We start from the raw sequence: 27,070 nt of genomic DNA on the forward strand, positions 1-27,070 counted from the left end.
AATAGGTAATAGTATTATATGTGATAGAATATAATAGGTTAATAGTTAGTTAATAGGTCTATGGTTGTACATAATCTCGTTGTCATTTGGAGTTATACTCACGTTCTAATAGATCGATAAATTATAAAAACCTTAGCGGCAGTCTTAGAATATTCGTAGTAATTTACCGTATCAATGCGTACTACTAAATCTTGTTAATAACATGAGCACGCTGCAGTTCTCGGAATGTTTGGACTAAAACGTCTGCTTACTAGCGTATGTGATATAAAGACTCTGTAATTTGCTTTCGTTATTTCTGTGCATTTAGTACAATCGGCAAATTGTAGTAATTGTACGTCTAGACATTTTTTCAAATTAACAGTACACTAGCTTCATCATTCGTGTCTTCTAGCTAAATGATGATCAGACAAGATATGTTTTGTTTGCGTTAATCGGAGTATGTTTGTTGTAAATAATACGTTCAAATGTTCAGTTTTTGTGTTTAAAAATTCAAATGAATGTTTTTTTGCCATTGAACGACCTACTACTAGGTATTATGCATGAGTAGTTTTGCCGTTTGTCTGTGTTAGAAGTAACATGGAAGTTCCACTCATGTTTCTTATTATTTTTGGTTCTCAGTTTTACTCTGTGTAGTGATCTTGGACAGTTACGCTATGTTAAGGTTAGTGCTGAGATGGGCATTGCAGTAAGCTTAAAAATAAATATTGCATGCAGCAAACTAAAAACAAACATACATACTTAACTAGTTGTCTATCATTAGGCTTATGACTTGATTATAAATTGTAATATGTTACACGAGTTGACATTGCAACAGCTAGTTAGATCGAGTAGCTGCAACTTGTATTTCTTATAGAATATTTGAAACAGTTCAATTTTTTGCAGCTTTCCAAGTGCTAACAATGGAGAGTGTCAAAAAAGGGTGCTTCTTTCTCCTGATTTTCACAGTACCAACTAGTGGAGATGGTCAGTCACTACTTTTATTTGAAAGTTACACTTGTAGGCCTATGTATTTTCTTGTTTTGTTTTTATAGATGAGCAAAAATCTCTGTTGACTCCTGAAAGCCTTTTACACATGAATCGATGAATACCGGTTCGACGGGTAACAAAATAATTACCCAATGAATTTGAGCAGTTTAAGCTAGCAACTTAAGCTAATCTAAATCTTCATTATTAAAAGAGCTGAGTCTGAAGCCTGCTTAATAATCTTTACATACACATAGTAATCTCTCACGCAATCATGATCTTCAAACGCGCTAGTAGCAACCAATAGTATTTTCGCTCGCGCTTCAAGCATGTATAATTTAATAAATATACATAGATAAGCATTTTTATAGAGATAAACATATACGGTATTTATTATAAGTATGATTTATGATACGGTAAGCATATTTTTGTATAGATATGCATTTTGATGATGTAATGATGCAACATTTATGTCAGCGCCTTAAATCACAAAACCAATCTGCTAAAAGGTTTGGGCTAGTGTTTTGTTAACTGTCTTTGTAGAAATTTGAACATTTGAGGTATGGTTTTTTGTATGGTTTTAAAATATTTGCCCTATTCCCACAAATATTTTCATTTTCTATATGAGTGTTAGATCTATCAATAACACTGATACTAACAGTAATTATTTTGTGAAAGCAAGAATTTTAAGGCAGAAAATGGTGATAGCTTTTAGCTACCATGCTTGTTTGATGGAGAATCATTAACCGTGTTCTGTATACTCCAATTAGCAAATGAACAATGTGCGTGAAGCCAGCGAGTAGGCATTTCAAATTCCACACTACATTACCTCATCACTTTTGCCGTTGTTACTGAAGGCATATCAGGTTACTCACTAGCTCTCATCTCTATGTAAAAACATTTCATTTGCTTTAGAGACTTGTCCTTCTGGTCAGTACAAGTATGGAGATTGTGAATGTTTAGAGTTTGTTATCACCCCTCAAGTTGTCTGGGATGATGCTAATAGAAAATGTGTATCTAATGGAGGCAGCCTCGTTACCATCTAGTAAGTAGATACTCCTTCATTTGTTTTACAAAATTGTATCGTATGTCTGCATGCTATCTCAGAGCTTCTTCATACTCGCGTGTAAATCTTTTCATCACTCACTTTATGTATGTGGCCAGGGCATTTATTGACACGGGCAATTATTACAAAACTATAAAATTGTTTTACCACTTTATAAGGTAACTTGGTAAAGTCGTTTTACTTACATGAAATTAACCTTTGAATAAACTTCATGTCATTTCATTCTGTGTCGATGAACTTCAAAATAATCACTCTAATAGCATGCCAGAACTGTGTCAAGGTCAATGGAAGGGACACAAAATAAAATTACAAAATAATGCATTTTTCAGTTTCTTTATTTTATATTTTTCTTTGATTTTAACTACAGCTTTACTATAGGCCTTATTTATTGCCCTGCGACTCTATGATGAACATCCAGCAAGTTGATAATTCATAGCCAAGTTTCTATCATAAAAAGGTTTTTTGACTGAACCAGCTTTTAAACTTTTCTTACAACCAATGATATTGACCAGTTTTTGAATTTTTGAAGGTATGTTCAAATTTATAGTTATTCGTTTACTTAACATTGAGTGGATAGAGCACCCTTTTAGTGGGTCGAGCACCCTTCTAGTGGGTCAGTGAGATAGCATTATTTAGATCATCATCGTTAGTCAGCTAAGGCATCAGATCCATACAATGGCTAGGTTAACAAGTTCCCAATGTAGGTGCATGCAGTAAATCTTTGAAGTTTGAGTAAGTTACATTGCCTATACCTATCACTCATTTTACTAGCAACCTACACACCGCTCAGCATGCAACCTTCTATTCAATTTCTTTGTGAACTGAAGATGAGATCCTCTTTTTACTGCTTACCTCTATATTAATTTTGTTTTTACAAATTATTTAGAGCTTCCATTTAGCTTTTTTTATATTGTTTCGTATATGTAGTTATTTATAAAGTATTTGTTATTATTTGTTGGATCTGGAGTGAATAAACCAAAATGTAATGTATTCTTTTAAGAATATTGGCTCCAACATTTGTTTTCTAAGTCACAACGGTTGTGACTTAGAAAACAAATATCTAGATTGGTTAACTTTTAATAAAAAGGTTTGACTGTATTTTGAAGTTGTCTTATGGTAATATAATAAATTTTTCACAAAGCAATGAAAGTCTAACGGTGTAGCTAAATAAAAAAGTCGATCAGGGCAATTGATGTTTTCTGTAAAAAAATTTTAAAATCTGTCATGAAACCTTAGTTAGCAGCCTTACCAATATTTAGTAAAATTAACAGTTTGTGAAGAACGTAATTTTAGTTATGTCCTTTGTCAAGACGGTAGAGAAAGTGTTTAGAGGTAACTATTCCTTACAATCTCTCAATGCCATGACTATCAGAAAGCATACAGTAGTTAGTTGATATCATAACTCCTATTACATCGCTCCAACCATCACAAATTATCAAATGTTAGGAGCGGAACATCTTGTCAATAATTCATACTGATATTTATTTTACGACGTTGCCTACCCTCTCCCTATATTTTACCAATTATATTTTATCATCTTATTTATACTATTATTTATCATATATACTTTATCAATATTACGGTGGCTGCATAAAGTTGCACATACCAAGGTATTAATCATACGATGGTAGATTTAACATCATTGAAATTTTTTTTAAACGCAAAAAGGGCACTCATCACTAACAGAATTAACCATAAGTTATGAGCAATGTAAAAATGTTTCAAGCAAGCATCAGCATTGGAGACTTACCAGTTACTACACCTGAATTTTGTGATGACACATCGGTGTCAAGTGTCAGCCTCTGACATCACAATCACGAAATCTTTTATTAATGGTTTTTTATATGTCTCATAAAGCACAAGTCTATGAATCTAATCATTTATGATATAGGTCCTAATGACCACATTTTACGAATCAAGAGTAGGAGGAGGAGGGAGCGGAAAGGGGCCAGGCGACTAGCAGGTTGTTGGCCATACCATTGATTAGTAGGCAATTATATCATACTAGTTACCATTATATCTTAAGAGTGTCAATGATATGAGGTATTTATGTTGTACAAGTTAAAGCCATGCTACACGCACTGATGAAATGCACAGTTGTCGAGCTGCATAGATATTAGTCTCAGTCGTGTGAAAGTCATGCTGTCTTTGCCGGCTTTGTTATTTTTTATTACTTTTCTATCACCATTATTTTTTATTACTTTTCTATTACCATGATTGAAGCATCGTCAGGGAATTTATTATTTGATAAGGTTCAACAAGTTGTGATAGCCAGAACTTTTGTGGGGGTTTTTGCATTGCTGTATCTTTGCTCGAGAAGAATGCGCTACAAGTTACTGAGTAACATCGGTTAATGATAACATAATTTGGACTCGTTAAATAAATCCATTTAGAGAAATATTCTGGTTTCAGCAGATTTAATTGTTGGGTTTGAAAATAAAAAGGTATCCAAATTACACTCATTGGGAAACAACCAGGTCAGCGAATGAAATGCATTGGTTGTTTCACCAAGAAAGCGAACACACGGGTTGATTTAGATGCAGCACATCGACATCGAGTTGACAGCTCAAACTACACATTTTCTTGGTACATATGTTTGTGGCCACTCCTTTAGGTATAGCTAGGTAATAACATAGCATCACTACATTTTGACTACAAAAGTTCTGTCTTTTAATCAGTCATGAAAAGTTTACCCTACACCCTAAAGACACACGGGTTTACATCGCTTTTGTTTGTTGACATTGCTCCTAGTGGTTCTGGTGCGCACCAGATTTCACAACAAACAGCATCTCACATGCCTTCAGACTTCCATACTACAATGACAATCATTTTTAATTCTCTCGCCATCAGCGAGCCAGCTCTCAGACTTGAAAGGTGTGTCTGCTGTAATCAATTATTCATTCCCTTCCCATAAGCATCTATTGGCATGCTTGCATTGATATTCTGAGATAGGCTCATGATGAGCGTTTTGTTTTTAGCACCATTTATCTATTGCAATTATTGCATTCCGATGCCTCTACTCATCGTATAGTACTTGAGCCATCGACAGGCGCTGTCAGCAACTCCATTGCTTCATCGGTCAGGGTAGTTGTTATTGATGATTGTTTGTGTTTTTAGCTAATTGTTGTTTATCATGCATCTTGAGCTTTCTTGATAGATTATGCCTCTGCTTCTTCCTGTCTAGTGATGAAAACAAACAAAATTTCATTGCCGACACTCTAACTAAGATCTCTGAGAAGAATGGGGTTTGGATTGGCCTGAGAAGGGATGACAATAAAGAGAAAGAATTTCGATGGGTGGATGGTAAGTCAGTAATGCTGCTAGTACTATTGACTTACCCTAGGATGTGCTCCTGTACAAATTTATCTGTCTTCTCCGGCTATCTGTGAGTATATTTAGAAACCAGTGTACTGTTCACCAAACGACCAAAGGACAATTTTCAGCAAGTTTAGGCGGAAGTTGGGTAAAATTTTATGATTTTCTCACAAGCAAGCAGTTTATGATCAACTGTACATTACTAGTTCAGAATCACAAAATTAATAATAGCTGTTTTTTAATTTTACTGGTCACTAAAAAGGTGCAAACAACACATTATATTGTATTTTAGTAGTGATCACCTAAGCGTATGAATTTCTTTTACATACAGCTTTTAAATCGAGCAAATATGAATCAACATTCCAAATAATTTTCAACGTGATTTTCAAAGTATATAGAAATATCACAGTTTGGTAAATCAGCAGTCTTTCTTCAGTTTAATTCTCAAATATATGTATAGTATTAAGCGGCACCATACCTTTCACCAAATCTAGTGCCGGTTGGTGGTGGTGAGAACAGGAAGAAAGATAAGCTTTTCTCATAATTACAAGAAATTGTAAAAAAATCAGACTTCTCAGGAGTTCAGACATTTTCAGATCATTTCTTTGAAAGTTCTACAGAGATGTCTAGTAGTTATTGTTAGGAGGAAAGATATCTAGTAGTTATTGTTAGGAGGAAAGATGTCTAGTAGTTATTGTTAGGAGGGAAGATGTCTAGTAGTTGTTGTTAGGAGGAAAGATGTCTAGTAGTTATTGTTAGGAGGAAAGATGTCTAGTAGTTATTGTTAGGGGGAAAGATGTCTAGTAGTTATTGTTAGGAGGAAAGTTGTCTAGTAGTTGTTGTTAGGAGGAAAGATATCTAGTAGTTATTGTTAGGGGGAAAGATGTTTAGTAGTTATTGTTAGGAGGAAAGTTGTGTAGTAGTTATTGTTAGGAGGAAAGATATCTAGTAGTTATTGTTAGGAGGAGAGATGTCTAGTAGTTATTGTGAGGAGGAGAGATGTGTAGTAGTTATTGTTAGGAGGAAAGATGTGTAGTAGTTATTGTTAGGGGGAAAGATGTCTAGTAGTTATTGTTAGGAGGAAAGTTGTGTAGTAGTTATTGTTAGGATGAAAGATGTCTAGTAGTTATTGTTAGGAGGAAAGTTGTCTAGTAGTTATTGTTAAGAGGAAAGATGTCTAGTAGTTATTGTTAGGAGGAAAGGTGTCTAGTAGTTATTGTTAGGAGGAAAGATGTCTAGTAGTTATTGTTAGGATGAAAGATGTCTAGTAGTTATTATTAGGAGGAAAGATGTCTAGTAGTTATTGTTAGGAGGAAAGGTGTCTAGTAGTTATTATTAGGAGGAAAGGTGTCTAGTAGTTATTGTTAGGAGGAAAGATATCTAGTAGTTATTGTTAGGAGGAGAGATGTCTAGTAGTTATTGTGAGGAGGAGAGATGTGTAGTAGTTATTGTTAGGAGGAAAGATGTGTAGTAGTTATTGTTAGGGGGAAAGATGTCTAGTAGTTATTGTTAGGAGGAAAGTTGTGTAGTAGTTATTGTTAGGATGAAAGATGTCTAGTAGTTATTGTTAGGAGGAAAGTTGTCTAGTAGTTATTGTTAAGAGGAAAGATGTCTAGTAGTTATTGTTAGGAGGAAAGATGTCTAGTAGTTATTGTTAGGAGGAAAGATGTCTAGTAGTTATTGTTAGGAGGAAAGGTGTCTAGTAGTTATTGTTAGGAGGAAAGATATCTAGTAGTTATTGTTAGGAGGAGAGATGTCTAGTAGTTATTGTGAGGAGGAGAGATGTGTAGTAGTTATTGTTAGGAGGAAAGATGTGTAGTAGTTATTGTTAGGGGGAAAGATGTCTAGTAGTTATTGTTAGGAGGAAAGTTGTGTAGTAGTTATTGTTAGGATGAAAGATGTCTAGTAGTTATTGTTAGGAGGAAAGTTGTCTAGTAGTTATTGTTAAGAGGAAAGATGTCTAGTAGTTATTGTTAGGAGGAAAGGTGTCTAGTAGTTATTGTTAGGAGGAAAGATGTCTAGTAGTTATTGTTAGGATGAAAGATGTCTAGTAGTTATTATTAGGAGGAAAGGTGTCTAGTAGTTATTGTTAGGAGGAAAGATGTTTAGTAGTTATTGTTAGGAGGAAAGATGTCTAGTAGTTATTGTTAGGAGGAAAGGTGTCTAGTAGTTATTGTTAGGAGGAAAGATGTTTAGTAGTTATTGTTAGGAGGAAAGATGTCTAGTAGTTATTGTTAGGAGGAAAGATGTTTAGTAGTTATTGTTAGGAGGGAAGATGTCTAGTAGTTATTGTTAGGAGGGAAGATGTCTAGTAGTTATTGTTAGGAGGAAAGATGTCTAGTAGTTATTGTTAGGAGGAAAGTTGTGTAGTAGTTATTGTTAGGATGAAAGATGTCTAGTAGTTATTGTTAGGAGGAAAGTTGTGTAGTAGTTATTGTTAGGATGAAAGATGTCTAGTAGTTATTGTTAGGAGGAAAGTTGTCTAGTAGTTATTGTTAAGAGGAAAGATGTCTAGTAGTTATTGTTAGGAGGAAAGATGTCTAGTAGTTATTGTGAGGAGGAAAGATGTCTAGTAGTTATTGTTAGGAGGAAAGTTGTCTAGTAGTTATTGTTAGGAGGAAAGATGTCTAGTAGTTATTGTTAGGAGGAAAGGTGTCTAGTAGTTATTGTTAGGAGGAAAGATATCTAGTAGTTATTGTTAGGAGGAGAGATGTCTAGTAGTTATTGTGAGGAGGAGAGATGTGTAGTAGTTATTGTTAGGAGGAAAGATGTGTAGTAGTTATTGTTAGGGGGAAAGATGTCTAGTAGTTATTGTTAGGAGGAAAGTTGTGTAGTAGTTATTGTTAGGATGAAAGATGTCTAGTAGTTATTGTTAGGAGGAAAGTTGTGTAGTAGTTATTGTTAGGGGGAAAGATGTCTAGTAGTTATTGTTAGGAGGAAAGGTGTCTAGTAGTTATTGTTAGGAGGAAAGATGTCTAGTAGTTATTGTTAGGAGGAAAGGTGTCTAGTAGTTATTGTTAGGAGGAAAGATGTTTAGTAGTTATTGTTAGGAGGAAAGATGTCTAGTAGTTATTGTTAGGAGGAAAGATGTCTAGTAGTTATTGTTAGGAGGAAAGATGTTTAGTAGTTATTGTTAGGAGGAAAGATGTCTAGTAGTTATTGTTAGGAGGAAAGATGTTTAGTAGTTATTGTTAGGAGGGAAGATGTCTAGTAGTTATTGTTAGGAGGAAAGATGTCTAGTAGTTATTGTTAGGAGGAAAGATGTTTAGTAGTTATTGTTAAGAGGAAAGATGTCTAGTAGTTATTGTTAGGAGGAAAGATGTCTAGTAGTTATTGTTAGGAGGGAAGATGTCTAGTAGTTATTGTTAGGAGGAAAGATGTCTAGTAGTTATTGTTAGGAGGAAAGTTGTGTAGTAGTTATTGTTAGGATGAAAGATGTCTAGTAGTTATTGTTAGGAGGAAAGTTGTGTAGTAGTTATTGTTAGGAGGAAAGATGTCTAGTAGTTATTGTTAGGAGGAAAGGTGTCTAGTAGTTATTGTTAGGAGGAAAGATCTCTAGTAGTTATTGTTAGGAGGAAAGCAATAGTAAAAAAAGCAAATGTGAAATGGGTGAAGATGGAGGAAGCTGGACATGATAAAGATAAACCATAATAAACGTCAAATATCAAAACAAACATTCTGATTCAGTTACATTAATTAAAAGTTCCTGTAGTCTAGATCAGATACACTCAATATTTTTGTCACTACTTTTACCTTCATTAAGGTAAATGTGACATTACAACTTTTTTATAAATTATTACCTTATTTATTACGTTTCTTACATCTAATTCAGGTTTTATTGTTTTAAGTTATTTTGTATAGGCCTAATGTATTTGTGTTAGTGTAATGCATTCATTATTAAGTTTTTCAACTGCTAGCTGAATTAGCAAAATACATTGTATTTTTAGAAGAACGTTTGCTCCAACTCACAACGGTTTTGACATTGGAAAAAATCTTCATATGTTGTGGTTTGATTATAATGTAATAATTGGTCAGTGAGCTGGTCAGGAGCTTCGCTCATGGTTGTTTTGTCTGATCGATACCAGACTATAATTTAATAGAATACTTGTACAGCTGCCAGCTCATGACCGACTGCTTGTCATTTATATTGGCGTTTCACCTGTCTTGGTACTGGGACCTTTATGGGACACTAAGATTACAGTTTCAAAAGTACAGTGTATCTGTTTTTAAATGAAGCAGATTCCTAGGTTTATTAGGAATGCTACGAATGATTTGGTATTTCATCATCTCATTGTAGTGCTTATGTACATGTAATATTCTGTCTTTTAGACAGCCTTTTTTTATTAACTGCTGACGCCTTGTTAGCATCTTTCATTCTTTCTTTAACTGAGTGAGCCACCATATATTCTCTGTGTCAGATTAGCTATTGTTGAGAAGGATGGCTAACCCACACATCAGCACCTGCCAAAGAGGAAGAAAAGCTGTGCACACTTGTTCAAAACAGTTTGTTCAATACACAATACACGTGTGTTTTTTGGCTCAGTCGTAGCTGACAGTACCGGCTTGTGGCAAGTTGGAAGATCTTTTACATTAAAAGATGAGCCAAAGTTTATTGGTCCTGATGTTTCTGACAATATCTAATCAATACCTTGAGGCTAGATCTGCTGTCTGGTTCTATTAAATACTTTTCATGACCAAATTTAGATCGGCAGTGAAATATTGATCTTTTCAAAATTTAGTTGCGATATTTGCATGTTCGGCCATGACACTCTATCAGGTCACTCTTTTTTTATTCCAATGCATGTCAAGGTCAGTAGTCCCAATGGATGAACGGTCTCGAGTGTCTGCAAAATGTCGGTTGTATTTATTGCTTTGCACCATTATGGCAGCCTTTCGAGGATGACTATCTTTCATAAGTAATACATGCGCAACAGGGGCAACAGGGTCGATATTTCAAATTGAATCATTTTAATTGTATTGATTTAATTTCTGCTTGTCTTTGCTGGCATGATGTCAGTACATCACAATACTGTTATTGATCTGTGAATGTATCGATGCGGTGTTGACCGAATTAGTGTCATAAACAGTGGCTTAATGTAGTTAAGATGATAGATGCAAACCATTTTTGAATAGGCTGCCAAGAAGACGTTAAATATCCGCTGTCTAAACCCTAAAGCCTGCTGTCTGAAGCCTGCTGTCACAGTGGTTATATGAATCATTTTTTAGGTACACCTTTGTCAGGTGGTTACACCGCGTGGGCTCCTACTGAACCAGACCGGTCACTCAACCAACAGTGTGGTTTGTTACATGTAAACACGGGATGGAAATGGAAAGACTTTTTTTGTGGATTTGAGGTCTATAGTTATATCTGTCAGTACGGTAAGTGATAATTCCCATCAGTTTAAGCAGCGTATGTTTTGCATGGTTATAGAATGTGTTAAATAGTATGGAACAAGGGTGAAGTAATGGTTAGACGTCTTGTAGTAAGGTATAAACACCGGCAGTTTGTCTGGCTCACACTTGAGCTAGGTAACATAGTTTTAAAAGGTTATTATATTCATCTTCAAATTTTAAAAGATTTCATCAGAAAGTATAGATACTTTTCTGTCATTGAAATTTTGTTTGTTGTTCTGGGTGATCTGACTGCCAGGATGTTTCAAGATTAAAATTGGCAAAACTTGATCGCAATTAAAACGATTTACATAACCCTCGCAGTGCTCTCGCAACTCCCTTTAAGAGTGGTCTCGCAACTGCTGAAGGCTTTTGACATATTGAAATTCCGAAGTCTGACACCTAAAGTCTAAAAGCTTGAAACCGAACAGGCTATTTAGTTTTATGGCAGGCCCAGTTTTGTTTGGGCACTCATAATGTAACTGATCAAACAACCTTTTGCTACAATACAACTACAATATTGATTTTACTACTTTGTGAACAGTCCACAACTTTCAAACTACTTTAGATGAGTGAGAAGCTAGCTTTACAATCTGTATTTCCCTTTTACCGATTTCATCAACTATTTGTTTTGAAGTTTCCTAAGCAGATCAGCAGTAAACTGCATAAAATAGTCCAACGCATACCTCATGATCCCTAACCTTCTTCTTTCATAGCTTTCTTGTTTGTACTGATTTTCTAGTTACATTGCTAAATGTAGGAAAACAGAATTTAGCCAAATCAACACTGAAAATGATACACTGTCTTGTTTATCCATAGAGTTAGAGTGTAATGCACTGTCTTGTTTATCCATAGAGTTAGAGTGTAATGCACTGTCTTGTTTATCCATCGAGTTAGAGTGTAATGCCGGGGAAGCCTCAGGAACAGGAAAGTTGAGCCTCAACGAAGGTAATTATACCCTTTTAACTTCCTGGTTAGTAGTACTCTAACTACTAGTAGCTGTACTCTTACTGCATCATACAGTATATCTTACTGTAGTAAATGATCTTTCCAAATCTTTACATCTTCTTACTCTGCCTAAGCTAACTGTTTATTTTAAGTCAATTATAGGTTTCAAGGTCTGTCATGGTTTGTCCTCATATTTTACGTTACAAATACAGGGTTCTAACTCATTTCAACTTATGTGGTATGAACATGCATACAACGTTTAACAATGATTTTGAAAATATCATTGCCAGCTCCGCTAACTATCTTCTATCTAATATCCGTTCTCTTAGCAAAGAAAAGCATTTTAAACGCTATATATCAAACCATTTATTTGATATATGTCTTTGACATTTGACTGATGTACTGTAGCACTTTTTTCGGTTTTATGATTTTTGTCGGGCATAATTTGAAAAAAACTTCTGTTTGAAATAAAATGTTTGCCAATAAAGTAATATATATAATGTATATATAAGCATCACATATATATATGTATATATATACATTTATATATATTATATATACAAAATGTATATATAATATACATAAATGTATATATATACAAAATGTATATATAATGTATATACTGGTATATATAATGCTACTTTGACAGTCTTTGATCTTTACGAACCCATAATATCAATTGAACAGTAGAAAAGTGTTCACAAAATCGTATTAATAGTGAATCGTTTATATCAATGACAATTAATTCTCTCGCTGTCTAACTCCAAAGCTTTTCGTTTTTTTTTATTAAAACTTTGAAAACAACATCATTGAGATAATTAATACTCATGTCTCAAACTAACAGTAGCTCCTTGTTTAAGACGATCTTGATATTTAGAAGTATCTGTATATAAAAAACAGTTTACATTTACGATGGTAGATAAATGACTAGTTTTAGGCTAAAGGTTGCATTTAGCCAGCTAAACTTTTACGCATTGCATTTGTGCATGCTAAATGCTTAATGAAACTAGCAAATGAAAGTATTTTTGTTTTAAAATGTTTATTTGTGTTTTAGCATGTAATATAAGTATGATTAATTTATGTCACTTGTTCATGAATGTATATATTTGTAGCATTTGATTGATTATCATTATATAATTTATAAATTTGCAGATTCATATCATATTATTTAATAGCATCCTTGCTGTTGTCTTAGCGCAGCTTGCAATGGATGGACGCTCATAACTCCTTTTACATTGCACATAAAAGCCAGTTCTGGCTGCAAACTGTACCAAACATATCACTGAGTGCAATGAGCTTTTATGCACATTATTTAAAGGCTGACTTGCAACAAAATTCACATTACAATTATTTGATATCAAAAGATTCACCATGTCTTACTCCGTTGTGTTGTAGGTGCAAAATATATGGGAATGTGATTAAAAGCTAAAAAACGAACAGTTAATCGCAGCCACACGATACCGCCGTAGTTTGGATTCTCTTTCCAAAACGGCTAAAATAGGACGTAGTTGTTACAGGATGGTTTCTGTTTACACTTTCATGCAACCTCATTCGTCAAAATATTTTTATAAATATACTTCACGCATTCAATAAAACCAGGTCTATTGTTCTTACGCGTCTGTTTTATCGTCATTGTAATGCTGTCAATTGTAGCATTGATATCTTATAACTTACCGTAAAATTTCGTTAAACTTTTTAACCTTAGCTCGAAGGAGTACATATCATTGTCTGATAATCATGGCGAGTCTGTTGGTCACCTGTGATAATCGAAAAGTGCTGCAAAAATCATTTGCGAAGTATTGGGTCACATGATCAGATTACGACTTGACGATTAGATAATGCCGAAACAAAACTGTAAAGTAGCGAGCATCTATATTTGATACGGGGTCTTCGGTAAAACCCGAAGTGTTTGTCATAAACTAGTGCTACAATAAGTTTTATATTGAGCTTTTTATTGGCCTTTCAATTCACGTGAGAACATCACGTGACAAGACAATAACCAAACTGTCATGACTACGTCAGATAAATAAACAGATTCCAATCTACGGCGGCTTTTCGTTTTTGAGCTTTTAAGAGCTTGTAATCACATTTCCACATATTTGGTACCAACAACACAGCAGAGTAAGACATGGTGAATCTTTTGATACCAAATAACTGTAGTGTGAATTTTATTGCAAGTCAACCTTTAAGGTTGACTTGCAACAAACTTCACGTTACAGTTATTTGGTATCAAAAGGTTCACCATGTTTTACTTTGCTGTGTTGTAGGTGTAAAATATGTGAAAATATGATTACAAGCTTTTAAAAGCTAAAAAACGAACAGTTAATAGCAGCCATCACGAAAACGCCATAGGTTAGAATCCCTTTACTTTGATGACATACTTAACTCGACATGGTTATTGTTTTGACAAGTAATGTTATCACGTGAAATGAAAGGCTCAATACAAAACGTCTCGTAGCACTGGTTTTGACAAACACTTCGGGTTTTACCGGAAAGCCCTTATCAAATATAGATGCTCGCTACTTTACAGTTTCAGCTTGGTCTAATCATCTAGTTGTAATCTGATCATGTGACCCATACTTTCTGCTAAATAGTGTGAACAATTTCTGCAGCATTTTTCGACTATCACAGGTGACCAACAGGCTCCTCGTGTTTATCAGAAAATGATATGCACTCCTTCAAGCTAAGGTTAAAAAATTAAACTAATTTTTAGGCTAGGTTTTGAGATATCAGTGCTCAAAGTGACAGCATTAAAATGATGATGAAATAGACATAGACATGAATGACATAGAACGAAATAGACATGGTTTTATTGAATGCGTGAAGTATATTTGTGAAATGATTTCAACAAATGAGGTTGCATGAAAGTGTAAACGGAAGTCATATTGTACAACTACGACCCATTTGAGCTGTTTTGGAAAGGGATTCTAATCTACGGCGGTTTCGTGATGGCTGCGATTAGCTGTTCGTTTTTTAGCTTTTACAAGCTTGTGATCACATTTCCTCATATTTTGCACCTACAACACAGCAGAGCAAAGCACGGTAAACCTTTGGAAACCAAATAACTGTAAATTGAATTTGGTCGCAAGTTAACCTTTATATATAGATATAAAATAGAGATATGTCTTCAAATTTAGAATGAAATAAAAATTCAAAGCTCCAACAAATCGCAAAGCAGTACACAGGCTATAATATCATCGCAGGTTAATTGTAAGCAATAGATATTAAATAGTAGAGATATTTGTCGGTTTCTCAATGCATATTTATTAAGAGATCTTTGACAAGTTGGAGTTATGTTTGTAGATTTATTGCATCCAAAAGTTGTAACTCTTTTACTACCGCAAAAGCCGATGTATCGGCTTTTGCGGTAATATAAGTACTGACCGTAAGCCATTGTATCGTCTTATCAATTGGGTTTCACGTGGCTAAATTTATCTTCCCAAAACTCTGATGAGCCATTTGAAAAATACAACGCCAGCCTCTATTTGAACGCCACCTCCCAATTGACTGCCACTATAGACGAAGCCTCGAAAAATGGCATTCAATCAGAGGTTTTGCGGTATACACATCGATATATATATATTTCTCAAAGTTTGTGTATGTATGTAGTTCCAGGTATAGCTATTATAATCTTGGAATAAGAATCTGTATTGCAGAGGTTTTGAGCTCGGGCTCTCCGGTGCACCAGTCCGACGCTTTACCAGTTCACCCTCACGAGCTTGATGTATTCATTAGGTAATATATGTCGGTATATGGGAGCAAATATGCTACCGCTTTCCGTCACAACGTAACGTCATGAGAAGCAGTAGCTCTTATTAGTAAGCTTACTCAAATTATCCATTGGCAATGTGCCAGGCTAATAGCAAGTGGCAGCCAACTCTCATTACCTCTCATTGTTTATAAGCTGATTTTTAATACCCGGGCAACACCGGTAGCATAGTTAGTATAAATATATATACAAATCTACTATATAAACGACAAAAAATCTGTATGTATATATAAATGTATATATATATGTATTAATATATACTTATATATATATGTATGTATATATACATATATACTATTAGAAAGCACCGCAAATGAAGCAAACTTACTTACATTACAAATGAAGCAAATTTATTTTTATGTATAATCTGACACTATAGTTAGATAGAGAAAATTAACATCATAGATTGTTACTGTGGCATACACTTGAATCTAAAACTGATTATTGTTCATAATGAACTGCAACTACACTCTTTGGATGTTGAAATTTTTACTGTTGGATTATTGTAGATAGACATGACCTATATTATTACTGGTCAATACCGTTCAAAGTAAGTTAGACCATGAGACATAAATAATAAAGAATATTAAAATTATAAGTATTGGAAGAAAAAGATCTTTTTATAACTCCGTTTCACAACGTGGATTGGCAAGGTGTTGGTGTCTAGTATAAGGTATTGGTGTCTGGTATAAGGTGTTGGTGTCTGGTATAAGGTGTTGGTGTCTGGTATAAGGTTTTGGTGTCTGGTATAAGGTGTTGGTGTCTGGTATAAGGTGTTGGTGTCTGGTATAAGGTGTTGGTGTCTGGTATAAGGTGTTGGTGTCTGGTATAAGGTTTTGGTGTCTGGTATAAGGTGTTGGTGTCTGGTATAAGGTGTTGGTGTCTGGTATAAGGTTTTGGTGTCTGGTATAAGGTGTTGGTGTCTGGTATAAGGTGTTGGTGTCTGGTATAAGGTGTTGGTGTCTGGTATAAGGTTTTGGTGTCTGGTATAAGGTGTTGGTGTCTGGTATAAGGTGTTGGTGTCTGGTATAAGGTTTTGGGGTCTGGTATAAGGTGTTGGTGTCTGGTATAAGGTGTTGGTGTCTGGTATAAGGTGTTGGTGTCTGGTATAAGGTGTTGGTTTCTGGTATAAGGTGTTGGTGTCTGGTATAAGGTGTTGGTGTCTGGTATAAGGTTTTGGTGTCTGGTATAAGGTGTTGGTGTCTGGTATAAGGTGTTGGTGTCTGGTATAAGGTGTTGGTGTCTGGTATAAGGTTTTGGTGTCTGGTATAAGGTTTTGGTGTCTGGTATAAGGTGTTGGTGTCTGGTATAAGGTGTTGGTGTCTGGTATAAGGTGTTGGTGTCTGGTATAAGGTGTTGATGTCTGGTATAAGGTGTTGGTGTCTGGTATAAGGTGTTGGTGTTTGGTATAAGGTGTTGGTGTCTGGCATAAGGTGTTGGTGTCTGATATTAGGTGTTGGTGTCTGGTATAAGGTGTTGGTGTCTGGTATAAGGTTTTGGTGTCTAGTAGAAGGTGTTGGTGTCTGATATATGGTGTTGGTGTCTAGTGTAAGGTGTTGGTGTCTGGTATAAGGTGTTGGTGTCTGGTATAATGTGTTGGTGTGTGGTATAAGGTGTTGTGTCTGGTATAAGGTGTTGGTGCCTGGTATGAAGTGATTGGAGATACAATTTGAATATTTTAAACAGCAAATATCTACAAACACATTTAGTTCATCAGCATTAAGGACATTTAGATACTGGTCATAACTGTCCATATCAGGTAGCATAACTCTAAAACATAATTTTTCTTAATCAGTCTTTGATACAAAGGGACACTACTGTGGAGCAGCATACACAGAATGTCAATTTAGGAATATCAGTTTGAATAAATTAATCGCAATCGATCTTGTTTCTTCATATCTATTATTTTTGCATTACATCAACCGGTGTGTTAACATTTATAAGGTGTTTCTATAATCAGTTATGCAATAGATATTACATTGTGGTGGTCGTAACACACAGACATTATTGGCTACATTTTAAAACTTACAGTTTATTTTAGTGATCTTCCGTAGCAGTAGCTGTCATGTATGCATATCTATTATTAGCCACTTATTATATAATTTGCCTTGTGTATTGAATAAGGTCTTACCACAACTTATGTAATCGCCATCAAGAGTTTGACCATGCTATCTTATGTAATGCTTGTTGTCTTCGACGTAGGCCGACCATATAAAAGGCTGGCACTTGTCCTGAGATGGCAGATTAGCCTTTGGCTGCAACTGTGCCTGTTATAAGCAAATATACACTAGAGCACTCTACTCTCATGCATTATTATTTCTGAGCCTAAAAAGGGGAATTAGCTAGTGTGCCGTGAAAGACTGAGCAGCGTCTTTTACAACATCACAATTACGCTTACAAATGTCAACATTGCTTGGAAGTTCAGCTCACAGCTTTATTTACATAACTCAATCACCAAATTTACCTGTTCCATAGTATGGTGTTAAAACAATATTTGTTAGACAATATACATAAATTGAATACCATAAATAATTACTGCCGAATGTGTTTCCAAATGAAGCTGATAATTGTTGATGATACACTCTGTGGATGACGGAGTTCTCTACTCCACTATTCTTGCAGAATATTCATCTGAAAACTGAACGCGGATGATAATTCTAATAAAATTTCTTCGAATGATTGGTCGATTTCATTTCAGCATAATCTGCCCAATAAGCGCAGCTCAAATAGTATGATGGATGTTCTGCTGGAATGAATATTTGCTTTGTTAGAAACATTCTGAAGCAAATAGCTGGTGACAGTATTCAGCCATTCATTCATTAGTGTGGATTTCATTCCACTTTGGGCCAAAAATAAAAATTAGGTTCTTCGCCTCCATCTCAGAAGTTTGATGTAGTGCAGTTTTCCAAATGGCTGTTTTAGATTTAGAGGAAATCAGGTGACACATTTTTAAAGGCATTCAAGTCATTTAGCGATATTGCTTTATCACTATGCAGTTATGAGAAAAACAATCCGTCATGCATCATCAATTTCTTGTCATGTCTGACTTCACAATATACGTACTTGTGTATATCTACATGGTTTAATGGATAAGTAGTTAGGCCTGCTGCTAACAGCATTATACGCTCTGAAAAGTGTGTGAGTGTTATTAATAACTAGAGTGTTGGAATAGGTTAACTGTACTTATCTCTATCAATGTTGAGGTTTTTCTCTGGAGTTACTATAGTTGTGTTTCTTGCTTCTTCACTCATCACCTGTAGTAACTCCAAAAAAGTTCAAGTTGAGAAAGAGTACAGTACAGTTATTCTATCCCCACACTCTAGTTATTTATATACGTGATATGTACATAAAAAAATGTTTCCTTACCCTGGTTTACCCAAGCGGGTGATGTCTACTCAAGCTCAGATTTTTTACTAGAGACTTGGGAGTTTAAGCACTCGCCTCAAGATCTTAGCCGTTCCCAAATAACAAGCTTCTTTGCAACTCACTTGTGTTACTGGTTGCCGGTATTTGGCCAAGCCACATTTGGTGTGCCAGTGTTATTGCACCCAATGCTCTAATGACTACTGGGATTACGGTTGCTCTTACATGCCAGCACTTTTCAATCTCTTCTCCGAGTGGGAGATATTTCTCCACATTTTTCTTTTCAGCAGTGAAAAGGAAAAAGTGGAGAAATGTTTCCACTCTTTCCAGTGAAATGAATATATATACATCTTTTTTATATATGTATTAATTTATTAAGTAGGGATCCTGCTGGTCAGAGTGATTGGTCATTTGTTGGTCAATTGCAGTCATAGTGATATCAGCTGTTGGCGGAGTTGTTGGTCTGATCTGTTTCTTCGCTATCGTCTTTATGCTCATCAACTTCTGCAGGTGCGTGATTAATTTCATCACATTCTCATTGCATCCAACGTAAGAACTTGCTCGTAAAATTGTTCTTTGTTCCTCTTATTTTATTGGTTTTGTAACAGAGATGCTATAAGCAGAAAAAGGCACGGTGTACCACCTGTTGAATTGCGAGAGGTTGAAACAGGGCATAACTGTGAAGAGGTGTTAGCCGCTGAACCAATGATACCAGAAGCTGTCACACGTGAGTTAAGCACGACTATTACTAGCAGCAATTGTTAAAATAAGTTAAGAGAGACACCTTATTGGTTAGTTTCATTGATAAATTGTTGTGTTTAGCGCAGCACCTAACAATGAACTTGGACATATGTAATAATAAACTTGTCTATTATAGAAGTTACTAGATGAATGCCCGGTGTTGCATGGATAATAAAAAAGTTTTTGCATAGAAAAGTGATTTTTAATTGGCTAAGTTTCGATACCCAATCAATTTGAGTAGCTCAAGTTATAACTAGAGTCGTTATTATAACTCACGCTAGCGTTAGGAAAAGAGATTGCTGCATGATCTTTGAGCGTACTAGCTGAAGCATGAGTGTTTTAACCAATGAAGCATTAAAGATTGGCAGGTGTATAAGTATGTTAACAATTATTCATCGTTAAGGCCGGCATGTAGCCTAGTGGTTTAATACACCTGTTTGCAGATCTGGAGGTTCAGAGTTCAAATCCAGTGTGAACTGCGTTGTTCGTTCCTAAAACTTTATCACTATAACTTTACACATGAATGACAGACAAACGACTAACCCTGAGATTTATATATCTATAGATTATAGAAGTTATCACCGGCCCTTGAGGTTTTAAAACAAATTATACCATGAAACAAAAATAACAAAAAACAAATTAAGAATAGTTAAATAAAATTATGTGTTTTGGAAGAAAAAGCTCTTTTTGCATAACTTCGTTTTAAAAAGTGGAAGGGTGTTGGTGTTTGGTACATTTTGTGTTTTGTATATGCCTTGCTTTTTCTTTTTCATTGCACTTTTGACAGCCTTATCTCATGTGGCATTTTAGGAAATGATTTAGACAGAGCAAGCATGAAAAGGCGGAAACCTCCTCTGGTAGCTGCCAATGTCAGAGCATCAATCACTACTGACTCTCCATCTATTACTGGTCAGGAAACTAGACGGAACAGTTCTAAGATCGTCCAACCGGAGAGCTCTGTAAAAGTAAGCGTACCTTTAAAGGAGATTTGCATTAATCAATAAAGTTATTTTATTAAAAGCCACTGAATGATCAGTGCATTGGGACTCATTACAAGGAGCACTTATATATACTAGTCGAATTCCTGGCTTTGCACGGGTAATAGAATAACTACCTAATGAATTTGAGTAACTTAAATGGAAAGCTAGACCTTTACTAAAATTTTTACTACAACATTACTCGCATTTTGGGCCTGCTTAACAGTTATTACGCGTAATAGTCAACAGTTCTAGCTATTAACAGAAGCAAGCGCCTCAAGCGTGAGTATCATGACCGATGTAATGACTATTTGCTCAATGAATCTATTCTATTCCGTGTAACTTAATGGTTAAGTTGGCCGCTTTTAGATCTGGAGGTCTCGAGATCAAATCCGTTGTTGAATCATTAAAATATATGTAGGTCTAAATACAGTAGGTCTAAATCATATATTTTACTATAAATCTTATGTATATATATAAGATCTCTATAAATATGTGTATATATATACATATTATTATATGATAATATATTTCTTTTATATAATATATAGATATATTATATATATAGATATCTATTAATATATTATATGTGTATATATAATATATTGTATATATTATATATATTTTGATATGTATACGTAAGAAACTTTCTAAAATGACATCAACAGAGCAACATGTTTATGAGGCTGAGTTTAAACCAAAGCTGCTGTCGGGAAATTAGGTCTCCATATGCGAGTAAGTTAGGCACCATATGTGAGTAAGTTACGCTACCATATATGAGTAAGTTAGGTCACCATATGCGGGTAAGTTACACCACCATATGCAGGTAAGTTAGGCACCATATGCGAGTAAGTTAGGCCATCATATGCGGGTAAGTTAGGCACCATATGTGGGTAAGTTAGGCCACCATATGCGAGTAAGTTAGGCACCGTATGCGGGTAAGTTAGGCCACCATATGCGGGTAAGTTAGGCACCATATGCGGGTAAGTTAGGGTACCATATGCGTGTAAATTACGCCACCATATGCGGGTAAGTTAGGCACCATATGCGAGTAAGTTTGGCCACCATATGCAGGTAAGTTAGGCACCATATGCGAGTAAGTTAGGCCACCATATGCGAGTAAGTTAGGGTACCATATGCGAGTAAGTTAGGCACCATATGCGGGTAAGTTAGGCCACCATATGTGGGTAAGTTAGGCACCATATGTGGGTAAGTTAGGGTACCATATGCGTGTAAGTTACGCCACCATATGCGGGTAAGTTAGGGTACCATATGCGAGTAAGTTAGGGTACCATATGCGTGTAAGTTACACCACCATATGCGGGTAAGTTAGGCACCATATCGAGTAAGTTAGGCCGCCATATGCGGGTAAGTTAGGGTACCATATGCGAGTAAGTTAGGGTACCATATGCGTGTAAGTTACACCACCATATGCGGGTAAGTTAGGCACCATATGCGAGTAAGTTAGGGTACCATATGCGGGTAAGTTAGGGTACCATATGCGAGTAAGTTAGGGTACCATATGCGTGTAAGTTACACCACCATATGCGGGTAAGTTAGGCACCATATGCGAGTAAGTTAGGGTACCATATGCGGGTAAGTTAGGGTACCATATGCGAGTAAGTTAGGGTACCATATGCGTGTAAGTTACACCACCATATGCGGGTAAGTTAGGCACCATATGCGAGTAAGTTAGGGTACCATATGCGGGTAAGTTAGGGTACCATATGCGAGTAAGTTAGGGTACCATATGCGTGTAAGTTACACCACCATATGCGGGTAAGTTAGGCACCATATCGAGTAAGTTAGGCCGCCATATGCGGGTAAGTTAGGGTACCATATCGAGTAAGTTAGGCACCATATGCGGGTAAGTTAGGCACCATATGCGAGTAAGTTAGGGTACCATATGCGGGTAAGTTAGGGTACCATATGCGAGTAAGTTAGGGTACCATATGCGTGTAAGTTAGGCCACCATATGCGAGTAAGTTAGGCACCATATGCGAGTAAGTTAGGGTACCATATGCGGGTAAGTTAGGGTACCATATGCGAGTAAGTTAGGGTACCATATGCGTGTAAGTTACACCACCATATGCGGGTAAGTTAGGCACCATATGCGAGTAAGTTAGGCCACCATATGCGGGTAAGTTAGGCACCATATGCGGGTAAGTTAGGGTACCATATGCGTGTAAGTTACACCACCATATGCGGGTAAGTTAGGCACCATATGCGAGTAAGTTAGGCCACCATATGCGGGTAAGTTAGGGTACCATATGCGAGTAAGTTAGGCACCATATGCGAGTAAGTTAGGGTACCATATGCGGGTAAGTTAGGGTACCATATGCGAGTAAGTTAGGGTACCATATGCGTGTAAGTTATACCACCATATGCGGGTAAGTTAGGCACCATATGCGAGTAAGTTAGGCCACCATATGCGGGTAAGTTAGGGTACCATATGCGTGTAAGTTACACCACCATATGCGGGTAAGTTAGGCACCATATGCGAGTAAGTTAGGCCACCATATGCGGGTAAGTTAGGGTACCATATGCGTGTAAGTTACACCACCATATGCGGGTAAGTTAGGCACCATATGCGAGTAAGTTAGGCCACCATATGCGGGTAAGTTAGGCACCATATGCGGGTAAGTTAGGGTACCATATGCGTGTAAGTTACACCACCATATGCGGGTAAGTTAGGCACCATATGCGAGTAAGTTAGGCCACCATATGCGGGTAAGTTAGGCACCATATGCGGGTAAGTTAGGGTACCATATGCGTGTAAGTTACACCACCATATGCGGGTAAGTTAGGCACCATATGCGAGTAAGTTAGGCCACCATATGCGGGTAAGTTAGGGTACCATATGCGTGTAAGTTACACCACCATATGCGGGTAAGTTAGGCACCATATGCGAGTAAGTTAGGCCACCATATGCGGGTAAGTTAGGCACCATATGCGGGTAAGTTAGGGTACCATATGCGTGTAAGTTACACCACCATATGCGGGTAAGTTAGGCACCATATGCGAGTAAGTTAGGCCACCATATGCGGGTAAGTTAGGCACCATATGCGGGTAAGTTAGGGTACCATATGCGTGTAAGTTACACCACCATATGCGGGTAAGTTAGGCACCATATGCGAGTAAGTTAGGCCACCATATGCGGGTAAGTTAGGGTACCATATGCGAGTAAGTTAGGCACCGTATGCGGGTAAGTTAGGCCACCATATGCGGGTAAGTTAGGGTACCATATGCGGGTAAGTTAGGCCACCATATGCGGGTAAGTTAGGGTACCATATGTGTGTAAGTTACGCCACCATATGCGGGTAAGTTAGGCACCATATGCGAGTAAGTTAGGCCACCATATGCGGGTATGTTGGGCCACCATATGCGGGTAAGTTGGATGGATGTTTCTAATAAAAAAATTGTGCTGCGATTAAAAATTTTTGGCTTGTAAAAATTATACAATAAAATAATATTGTTGAAGATAATACAAAACATTATTAAATACATCATAGCCCCGTTGCCGCCTGTCCTGAAATCTTGTGTGATATATGGATTTATGAAGTGTAATCAGAGCTGTATTGACAGGTACTTTTGCATAGCTCGACTCAATTCCAACAGACCAAATTTTAAGTTCAAAAGATTTTATGCTCCGCCCTACTAAGTGAAAACAGGTGAGTCCACGAACCAGGTGCAAAAATGGCTTTATTAACCTTACGTCAGAATTGGTGGGTATATTATATGATTTCAACGAAGTTGACGTTTTGTGTCACTATTTCAGTCAACTCATAAAACCATTTGTTTTATACTTGAATTAACTAATCGAATGTTACCAGTGAATTTTTTTTTAGAAATTGATACTAATTATGACTAGATAACGTAGACTAGGTTAATACATGACTTTTTGGGATGCAGTTGGTTTCACCATATATTCGAACATATACTTTTCAAAGATGGCAGCATGCTTATTTCATTTAGTAGCTAGTTTCCAGCGTGGGTAGCAACTGAGTAACTTAGCTGATACAAAGGCCCTGATACAAAGGCCGCGGTGAAATAAGTTGACTCCACTACCTAATTACCGTAGACTGGTGGCATCGTAGTCGGTACGCAAATGTTTACACAGCATTTAGAGGAGACTAATATGACAAATTTTTAATTTCCTTTATTTGAGGCGTTTGAGACATTTATAATAATGTATCTGTGGCTAGATTAAAAATTTTATTTTAGCAATCATGAGCAAATACAACATAAACTATATGCCGATAGAGCCGCGTCGGACTAGACCTTTATCACCATAGCCGATGTGAATACGAGAGATAGAGACAGGTTGTATCACTAGCTACATCATTTAAGCAAGTCTTTTTTTCCTGAGCGTTTTTGCCACGATCAATTTTTTTCGATTTTAATCTTAAATATCTTGGCAATCAGATTGCCTAAAACAACAAACAACATGTCAACTGATAGACAAAAATGAATATTTTTCGTTAAAATCAACTAAAATTTGACGCAATCACATCTTTAAATGTTCGACTCTAGAAAGTGATGAGGAAGAACCCGAAATGTTGGAAAGTGAAATAACTCAGCTGTTTAATTCAATCAGCGAGGACTAAAACTTTTGAGGGTTTCGTGGAAGAAGACTGAATATTTTACCCGATAAAGTAGACTAAGTTCGTTGTTTTGCCATTGTTGATATTTTGCATATATCGTTAAAGATGCCTTTTATACTATGGTTCAACTTATATATTGGTTAGGTACAGAAATAGACACGGATTTGAGACTGCACTCTATGATACCGTGCACCTTGCATTGTGGAAAATGCGATATATATACACTTTAGACATGCCTCTATAAACGATATATATACACTTTAGACATGCCACTATAAACGATATATATACACTTTAGACACGCCTCTATAAACGATATATATACACTTTAGACATGCCTCTATAAACGATATATATACACTTTAGACACGCCACTATAAACGATATATATACACTTTAGACACGCCTCTATAAACGATATATATACACTTTAGACACGCCACTATAAACGATATATATACACTTTAGACACGCCTCTATAAACGATATATATACACTTTAGACACGCCACTATAAACGATATATATACACTTTAGACATGCCACTATAAACGATATATATACACTTTAGACACGCCTCTATAAACGATATATATACACTTTAGACATGCCTCTATAAACGATATATATACACTTTAGACATGCCACTATAAACGATATATATACACTTTAGACATGCCTCTATAAACGATATATATACACTTTATACACGCCTTTATAAGCGATATATATACACTTTAGAGATGCTTTTATAAACAATATACAATGTATATACACAGACATGCCTCTATAAGCGATATACATACACTTAGACATGCCTCTATAAATGACAGTGACAATATCTTTGTCTGTAAGAATGGTGCCTTCTAACAGTGAAACAATCTGCATTACATATTTCCTCTCCTTGTGCACTAGGGTGACCAGCAACGCAGAAATAGCAGAGGCAGCATCGAAGACAACTATCTGGCAGCCAATACAAACATGGATGAGCCCAAGGTTTTCAGCTCCAGTACACGCGGTATTGACAAGTCGTAGACCACCATGTCATGCGAACTTAATTTAGCACAGGTGTTGCTTGTAGATGTTTATTTTATTCTTGTTAAACTTGTTCTGTTTACTCAATTTATATATGATTTTACAGTGCTTTAAAAGTGTGTGATTATGCGATATGATATGGTAGATGAGTCATTTAACTCTCATATTTTTAAATTTTGTTTATTTTTAATCTGAGCAATCAACAGAGATGATTATATTTTATAGTGCATTTACCACAGAGTTGTTCAATTGTATATGTATACACAAGCTGGCTTTCAGTAAAATATATATTGCATTTTGGTTGGTATTTTTATTGTCACTGCTTGAATGGCTCGCGCATCATGTTATCCAAACCAAAGAATTGGCATGCCAGTAGGACAAACTTATATATGTAAAAATTAGAACACATATTGGAAGCGGATTAATGCTCTTCAAATGCTACATCTAATTGTTATATTCTTTTAAACTGTTTTATCATTTGCAAAATAAAGCTTATATTGTTATTTTCAGGCTGCTATTAAATATGTTGCTGCTCGTTCAGATGGACGGTTGAACTATATAATGTGTAATATACATAGATATATATACCTAGATTGGCCAATAGGGAAAAAGCCTGTCAGACTTAAATAGCATGACGTAACGTCATTGTATTGTACCTCACGCTTGACTGCACTGCTGGTAACAATGAAGCTTATGAGGAGAATTTGACAAAATTACATTTATTTTCACACAAAAACTTTCTTGGATACATAATCCAGTAAACTAAAGCAATTCTGTGATAATATCTGATAACCACCATAGATTAAAAGTATAAAAGCTATGAAATGTTGCACACAAATCATGAGCCATCAGGGCTTTATTTGCCACCCTCTCCTATCCCCATTCTCTCTTTTCCCCTT

General features: G+C 36.0%; 1 protein-coding gene across 1 annotated transcript; it reads left to right on the forward strand.

Annotated features, from left to right (window-relative positions):
* Positions 1-199: 199 nt before the first annotated feature.
* LOC137387171 (uncharacterized) lies at positions 200-26,680 on the forward strand. The gene is made up of 10 exons (XM_068073497.1): positions 200-255; positions 883-963; positions 1,879-2,008; positions 5,214-5,332; positions 10,571-10,721; positions 11,625-11,683; positions 19,244-19,325; positions 19,424-19,542; positions 20,367-20,521; positions 26,052-26,680. Exons 2-10 carry the CDS (start codon positions 900-902, stop codon positions 26,169-26,171), a joined length of 999 nt encoding a protein of 332 aa, XP_067929598.1. The 5' UTR covers positions 200-255; positions 883-899; the 3' UTR covers positions 26,172-26,680.
* The last annotated feature ends 390 nt before the right edge of the window (positions 26,681-27,070 follow it).

The sequence above is a fragment of the Watersipora subatra genome, chromosome 2 (assembly GCF_963576615.1).
Source record: "Watersipora subatra chromosome 2, tzWatSuba1.1, whole genome shotgun sequence".
Lineage (NCBI taxonomy): Eukaryota > Metazoa > Bryozoa > Gymnolaemata > Cheilostomatida > Watersiporidae > Watersipora > Watersipora subatra.